The sequence below is a fragment of the Bombina bombina genome, chromosome 2 (genome assembly GCF_027579735.1).
Source record: "Bombina bombina isolate aBomBom1 chromosome 2, aBomBom1.pri, whole genome shotgun sequence".
Lineage (NCBI taxonomy): Eukaryota > Metazoa > Chordata > Amphibia > Anura > Bombinatoridae > Bombina > Bombina bombina.
This window is the reverse complement of record NC_069500.1, coordinates 1,124,200,369-1,124,208,987: the sequence shown is the minus strand read 5'-3', so window position 1 is coordinate 1,124,208,987 and position 8,619 is coordinate 1,124,200,369. Positions and strand designations below refer to the sequence as shown.

General features: G+C 40.1%; 1 protein-coding gene across 1 annotated transcript; it reads left to right on the top strand.

Moving 5' to 3' along the window:
• Positions 1-1,142: 1,142 nt before the first annotated feature.
• On the top strand, positions 1,143-2,999 carry LOC128647442 (tigger transposable element-derived protein 1-like). The gene is made up of 2 exons (XM_053700229.1): positions 1,143-2,425; positions 2,624-2,999. The coding sequence occupies exons 1-2, from the start codon at positions 1,143-1,145 to the stop codon at positions 2,997-2,999; spliced, it is 1,659 nt and encodes a 552-aa protein (XP_053556204.1).
• The last annotated feature ends 5,620 nt before the right edge of the window (positions 3,000-8,619 follow it).

The window sequence follows — 8,619 nt, the reverse complement described above, 5'->3', positions numbered from 1 at the left end:
ATTTGATGATGGACCACAGGTTCTCAATGGGGTTCAGATCAGGTGAACAAGGAGGCCATGTCATTAGATTTTCTTGTTTTATACCCGTTCTTGCCAGCCACGCTGTGGAGTACTTGGACGCGTGTGATGGAGCATTGTCCTGCATGAAAATCATGTTTTTCTTGAAGGATGCAGACTTCTTCCTGTACCACTGCTTGAAGAAGGTGTCTTCCAGAAACTGGCAGTAGGACTGGGAGTTGAGCTTGACTCCATCCTCAACCCGAAAAGGCCCCACAAGCTCATCTTTGATGATACCAGCCCAAACCAGTACTCCACCTCCACCTTGCTGGCGTCTGAGTCGGACTGGAGCTCTCTGCCCTTTACCAATCCAGCCATGGGCCCATCCATCTGGCCCATCAAGACTCACTCTCATTTCATCAGTCCATAAAACCTTAGAAAAATCAGTCTTGAGATATTTCTTGGCCCAGTCTTGACGTTTCAGCTTGTGTGTCTTGTTCAGTGGTGGTCGTCTTTCAGCCTTTCTTACCTTGGCCATGTCTCTGAGTATTGCACACCTTGTGCTTTTGGGCACTCCAGTGATGTTGCAGCTCTGAAATATGGCAAAACTGGTGGCAAGTGGCATCTTGGCAGCTGCACGCTTGACTTTTCTCAGTTCATGGGCAGTTATTTTGCGCCTTGGTTTTTCCACACGCTTCTTGCGACCCTGTTGACTATTTTGAATGAAACGCTTGATTGTTCGATGATCACGCTTCAGAAGCTTTGCAATTTTAAGAGTGCTGCATCCCTCTGCAAGATATCTCACTATTTTTTACTTTTCTGAGCCTGTCAAGTCCTTCTTTTGACCCATTTTGCCAAAGGAAAGGAAGTTGCCTAATAATTATGCACACCTGATATAGGGTGTTGATGTCATTAGACCACACCTCTTCTCATTACAGAGATGCACATCACCTAATATGCTTAATTGGTAGTAGGCTTTCGAGCCGAAATACAGCTTGGAGTAAGACAACATGCATAAAGAGGATGATGTGGTCAAAATACTCATTTGCCTAATAATTCTGCACTCCTTGTATACAGTACACGTACAGTACTGATTGTAACACGCTTGGCACACAGTACAAATGTACCTTTACCTAGAGCTGATAATGGCAGATAAAAAGAAATGCTGTAAATCTATTACCTTGGATATGAAGCTTAAAATTATTAGATTGTATGATAAAGGTGTAATTCAAGCTGAAATAGGCCGAAAGCTAGGCTTCACTACGACCACAATTAACACAGTCATGAAGAACAGAGAAAAAATTGTTGCAGAAGTTAAAAGTGCTACACCTGTTAACACCACAACAATTCGAAAAAGGGATAGCATTGTTGCAGACATGGAGAGACTCCTAATACTTTGGATAGAAAATCAGACAACACGCCATGTTCCTGTAAACCAGGCAATTATACAAAGTAAAGCCTTAAGCTTATTCAATGACCTGAAGGCTAAGAAAGGTGAAGCAGCAAAGGATGCTGAATTTGTTGCAAGCCGTGGATGGTTTGATAGGTTTAAGAAGAGGTCTAATCTACATAATATCAAAGTACAAGGAGAGGCAGCTGCTGCAGATACTGAGGCTGCAGAAAGCTATCCAAGTGAATTTGCAAAGATTATTGAAGATGGAGGCTACTCCATGGATCAAATTTTTAATGTGGATGAGACTGGTCTATTCTGGAAGAAGATGCCTGCAAGAACCTTCATTGCAAGACAGGAAAAATCAATGCCAGGCTACAAGCCAGCTAAAAATAGAATAACCCTTCTGTTAGGTGGCAATGCTTCTGGTACCTTAAAGCTAAAGCCTTTGTTTATTTACCGTTTTCAAAATCCAAGAGCTTTGAAGAACTACGTTAAAACTAGACTTCCAGTGCATTGGAGGGCAAATAAAAAAGCATGGGTAACTGCAGCCCTTTTTGAGGATTGGTTTGACACCTGCTTTGTTCCAGAGGTGAAAGCGTATTGCAAGGACAATAATATCCCTTTCAAGATTTTGCTGCTTGTTGATAATGCTCCTGGACACCCTCGAACGCTAGATGAGCTCAACCCTAACATTAGAGTGGAATTCCTACCACCAAATACCACCTCATTACTGCAGCCCATGGATCAATGTGTCATAGCTGCCTTCAAGTTAAACTACTTAAAAAGAACATTCAGTAAGTGTATTGCAGCAATAGACAAAGAAGAAGGTGCAGGGCAAGAAGTCCTATCGAAATTCTGGAAAAGCTACAACATCTTGGATTGCATTAAAACTGTAAGAGATGCTTGGAATGACATAAAGGATACCACAATGAAAAGGGCCTGGAAAAAGTTATGCCCACAGTTAGCTGATGATTCTGAAGGCGTTGATGATTCTGTAGCTAATGTTACTGAAAATATTGTAGAGATGGCAAGGCAGTTAGAGCTGGAAGTAGAGCCAGAAGATGTTGCTGAACTGCTTGCATCCCATACTGAGCCCCTCAGCAATGAAGATCTTCTAGAACTTGAAGAGGAGAGAGAAGAAGAAGAAGATGTGCAAAATGGGGTTGAGACCATTGAACAGCCTGAAGGCTTAACTTCAAAAATTCTCTTTCAAGCTTTCCGTCATCTTGAAAGCGCCATGGCTTTTTTTGAAAAGCATGATAGGGACTTTGAAAGAAGCTTCACAGTCAATGGTAACATTTCAGGGGCTTATTCCTGTTACAAAGAAATCTACAGAGAAAAGAAGAGAGCTACACTTCAAACCTCCATAGAGACTTACTTTTCTAAAAGTCCATCAGCACGCAGATCATCATCATCGACAGACAGTCATTTGGATACCAGATCATCAACTGACAGTCCATTTCCAGCTCTGGCATCACCACCCAGTCCTGCTCCTTCTCTTATTGCTACTTGTAGTACACCCAATTCGCCAGCAAGAAAGCGTCTCGCCTTTGAAGAGTTGACTTGTGAAACAGAAGACACCAATATGACTTCATCCTTACTAGAATAAATGCTCATAGCTGATCCTAAGCTTAGAAAATGTTGTGTTTATTTTGCAATACTGTACTGTACAGTAAAAATGTTCTCTTGCCCTAAGCTGATCCTAAGCTTACAAAATGTTGTGTTTATTTTTCAATACAGTACAGTAAATATGTTCTCTTGTCCTAAGCTGATTCTAAGCTTAGAAAATGTTGTGTTTATTTTGCAAAACTGTACAGTACAGTAAATATGTTCTCTTACCCTAAGCTGATCCTAAGCTTAGAAAATGTTGTGTTTATTTTGCAAAACTGTACAGTACAGTAATTATGTTCTCTTGTCCTAAGCTGATCCTAAGCTTAGAAAATGTTGTCTTTATTTTGCAATACAGTACAGTAAATACTGTATGTTCTGTTGCCCTAAGCTGATCCTAAGCTTAAGAAAAAATGTGTTTATTTTGCAATAAATATTTTCTTTTGGCCTAACCTTATAGTATTGTGTTTATTTTAGTTATAAATGTATTATTTATATCAGTTATGCCTATAAATGACTATTATAATGCAGTACAAGCATTGAGAAGTGAAAAAAAAGTATTGCTTCACTTTAAGTACATTTTCGTTTTACATACATGCTCTGGTCCCATTGTGTACGTAAATGTGGGGTATGCCTGTATATTAACCTTTGTTGTGAAACACTGCCACCTTGTGGTTCATATGTAAAATTTGTGAAAACTTACAAATCTGCAGTTGAGATCCATTTAAAGTCACAGTACTTGAAATTGAAACTTTACAGAATAACCAAGCCTTAACTATGGATCCAGCAGAAATGGAATCACATCATAAAACTACATGGAATACCCTCTATTATTACTTCTGATCGGGGAACCCAGTTCACATCCAGATTCTGGAAAGAATTGTGTAAGAAATTGGGTATTGAAAGGCAATTGAGCAGTGCATAACACCCTCAAACAAACGGACAGACTGAACGCACTAATCAGTGGCAGGAACAGTATTTAAGATGTTACACCTCACATCTTCAGGATGATTGGTATACTCTACTTCCGATGGCAGAATTTGCATATAATAACACAACTAATTCATCAACCAAACAATCACCTTTCTATTCTAACTACGGGTACCATCCATCTGTTCAATTTCAATCTCATCATAATTCAGCTTGTCCTTCAGTAACAGAAACTATCTACGACCAGAAAAAACATACACCCCCCACATACAAAGTAGGGGATCTAGTCTGGTTATCAACTAAAAATGTATGTTTAAATTCTCCCTGTAAAGAAACTAAGTAGTCTCTTCGTAGGTCCTTTCAAGATACTGAAAATAATCAATCTGAATGCCGTCTCACTGCAGTTACCTAACTCCTACCCGATTCACCCCACATTCCATGTATCTCTTTTAAAGCCCCATAAACCTAACACCATTCCAGACAGAATTATTCCTCCTCCACCTTCTATACTCATCAATGGACAGGAGGAGTATGAGGTTGAGCAAATTCTCAATTCCAGAATTTTCAGAGGCAGATTACAATATCTAATAAATTGGAAAGGTTATGGAATCAAAGAAAATTTTTGGGATTTGCCAAAAGACATACATGCACCTCGGTTGGTAAGAGAATTCCACTGACTTCACCCTGATAAACCTAAGCCTTAACGTCTCGGAGAGGCTTCATTGAGAAGGGGGTTCTGTAACATTCCTACTTACTTAGTATGACACCTAGTGATGACACCATTCCACCTGCTTCAAAAGCCTGCCTTTCCAAGCACACATTGCTTGGTTATTATTATTAGTTTCCCAAAGAGTAGTAATCTCTTAACCACATGCACATATTAAAGCAGAACTATGATCGGTAATTCTAACAATTTTAACCCCTTAATGACAGAGGACGTACCAGGTGCGTCCTGCAAAAACTGTCAGTTAATGACAATGGACGTACCTGGTATGTCCTCTGTGAAAATGAGCGCTAGAAGCGATTGCTATGATTGCAGTGGTTAACATCCGGATCCTGTGTGCGGCAGGGCCGCAGTACGCGGGGGATGGGGGGGGCAAGGGCGCCACATCATTAGTATAGTAGTCTTGTATGATACTTTAGAGAAGCATGTATGAGAAGGGGGTAGTGGGAGGGAGTAAATCAATATTTGGAAAGGGATCTGGGAGGGGGGAAGGAATTGAGGGGGGCAGCTACACTACAGAAAAATTATTTTACTATTTCTGAACAAAGGAGATCCCAGAGAAGCATTTACAAACATTTGTGCCATGATTGCTTTAACTGTTTGTAAATAATTTCAGTGAGAAACCTAAAATTGTGAAAAAGTTAACGATTTTATTTTTGTTTGATCGCATTTGGCGGTGAAATGGTGGCATGAAATATACCAAAATGGGCCTAGATCAATACTTTGGGTTGTCTACTACACTACACTAAAGCTAAATGTAAGCCTACAAGCTCCCTAATTAACCCCTTCACTGCTGGGCATAATACACGTGTGGAGCGCAGTGGTATTTAGCGGCCTTCTAATTACCAAAAAGTAACGCCAAAGCCATGTAAGTCTGCTATTTCTGAACAAAGGGGATCCCATAGAAGCATTTACAACCATTTGTGTCACAATTGCACAAATGGTTTGTAAATAATTTCAGTGAGAAACCTAAAGTTTGTGAAAAAAGTTTGTGAAAAAGTTAATAATTTTTTTTATTTGATCGCATTTGGCGGTGAAATGGTGGCATGAAATAAACCAAAATGGGCCTAGATCGATACTTTGGGTTGTCCACTAAAAAAATAGATACATGTAAAGGGTTATTCAGGGATTCCTGACAGATATCAGTGTTACAATGTAACTATCGCAAATTTTGAAAAAAAAATGGTTTGGAAATAGCAAAGTGCTACTTGTACTTATTGCCCTATAACTTGCATAAAAAGCAAAGAACATGTAAACATTGGATATTTCTAAACTCAGGACAAAATTTAGAAACTATTTAGCATGGGTGTTTTTTGGTGGTTGTAGATGTGAAAAAGTGTGTTTTTTTCCATTTTTTATCATATTTTATAAAAAAAAAAATAATAGTAAATTATAAGATATGCTAAAATTAATGGTATCGGGGGTGGAGCAAGCCAGGCATCTGAGCGGCAGCATAATGAGAGAGCTCCGCTCATATAATAGCTAAAACTACCAACAAAACCGCTCAGTTATGCCTAATATACTACTGAATTATATTCAATAACTATGAGATCAATGGTGTAGAGTTTGGTGGAGGTGTGAGAACCTGAACGGGAAGATTAGATCATGCTATCTTTAATCACCACAGCTCACGGGCATCTTTGAGGAGGAGCAGCCATTTTCTCAGACCATGAGGCCCGCAGAGTGGGTACTGAATTGAATGTAACCAACGATTATTCGTATGAGGGTTCAGCGAGTGAAGCACCACTTCATCCTCATGATCATTGGAGAATACCACGGCTAAGTTCTTGATCGCCATTCTACTATACAACACGCTGACTTCCCATACACCGGAGACTCAGAACCTTACCCTTAGAGAAGACAACCCTGCTCAACGAACTGTAGGCATATTAACCCGGGACTCCACACTGCACAGCACGACTTACATTTAACTATCCCTAACGGCTCCCTTATTCACGATGGAGGCGCAGGTATCTAACGCTATTCTGGCCTTAATCAACAAACTGGACTTTCATCATTATATGCTTACCCAAGAATTGAAGTCCGCATGTCACCCCACACAGATACTATCGGGAAACGCTATAGAGTCACTTCAAGGCCATCTAGCATATCATGATCCCGCAAATGCATTGTGCGTGAGGACCTGTTCTAAAGAAGCCAACATTATAGTTGTCCCTATGGGAAAAGATGAGAAGTGTGGAGGCCATATGTCCGAGGGCTCTAACTGGACTTTGAAGGTCCCAATCAATGAGAGTCTACAAGCGGGACTTACCTTTCCATATACTGCAACTGCAATACACCGGAGCATGCCCGAGGCAGGAGATACTCAGTCCCATGGTCAGATAGAGAGTGCCGTTTACTGCTGGCAGAGCACATCTAATAAAGGCAGCGTGCAGGTGCAGAAGATGTTCCCTGCATTGCTCGGCTGGCTGTCGAGACCCGAGGCACTGGAATTCCTGGAGCTCGCAGTGAAGAAAGGTACCGAGTGGGAAACATTAATGACTTGCAACTTCTTAACCCGGTCTCTATCTGACTCCTCCACTAAACGCGGTATTGGGTAATAACTCCTAAGACTTACTTTCCTGCAGGGGTAACCCGCATCTGGGACACTGTCATCACACCCACCATCCGGATGACGATTTTAAAAGTCTGATGCCAGACTTGTGCCTGCATATACCTTTACTGACTAGTTTAGAAATACGTTAAGGGCACCTCCATACAGGGCTCAGTTTCTGTTTCAGCATGTTTACTATGTTTTTTTTTTTGTGTTTTTTTTTCTCATGCCCCCTTATTTAGCTCAGTACTAATAGACTCTTGGGCACTTTCCTATTTGCTAAATCATCCCAGGCACTTAGCTTTGATCCTCAGAGTACTCCGCACTTTGTCCTTTTTACTCTCCAAAATGTTAATACAACTGACACGATATATTGTAAATTAGGTAACATGTGCTTTTGCTTGCATTGCGGATAGGATCCATCCATATAGTAACTATGCTTTATATGCTGGTTAAAATATTTTTGCTATCTCTGTTATCTATGCTCCTCTAGGTGTTGCACCTACTTTAAGAGATTCTTGTATGACAACAAGTAAACTTTAGCTCTGGACCACAGATAATCTATTGTCTAGGTAGCCTCTTATTATAACCCCACATAGGATCCATGTCCTTGACTCTGGTTGCATTCTGTTCAGTTCACATAATAATATTAGTCTACTTAGTAGAGTTATTAAAAAAAAATTTGCCTCAGGATATAATTGTATACATTGTAAGACCCTCGTAATCTACCTATATTTATTGCTGGCAAACATGGTACGGCATATCCCAAGATACATAGCTACTCTAAGAGGGATCAAATACATTCAGTATAACTAATAGGAGATAAAGATCTCTATATTTGACCCGCCACCTCCCTATAAGGAACATACCCCTTTCATCCTACCACCTACAGCTCCATATTAATTTCTAAACCTTGCTCCCCCCCTTCATTTCTCCCCCAACTCTTTGAACGGCTTTTGACCGTTGACTTATCCCCTCCCCATATATTCAATCTGGTCCAAAAGTGGCCAGAACAATAAGCCAATTCCCCACATTCCAAATATATTAGTCTAGATAGAGCTAAAAGTGTTCCCATTAAGATAACTGGGGAACAATTTCTTTTTTTTTTTATATTACTTATAATGTACTAAAGTTAAGAGAACCAACCGTCCTGTTTGTTTAAAAACAGAGAACACAGCTAGAATATGGTAAGGCAAAGCATCATGGTGCAAACAATTCCTTTTACTTGTTTGCTGTTTATTTTTTCTCCATGATATCTCTGTAACCCTCAGAATTATCTGGAGAGAAAACCATATGTTAAGAAAGCCATGAATTAGTTGCATCACCATATTTGTCTTATTTGGAGGAACCAATCTGGCAAGGCTAGCCAGCTGGCAAGGCTAGCCACAGTTATGTTGTTAGCTTAATGTGCAT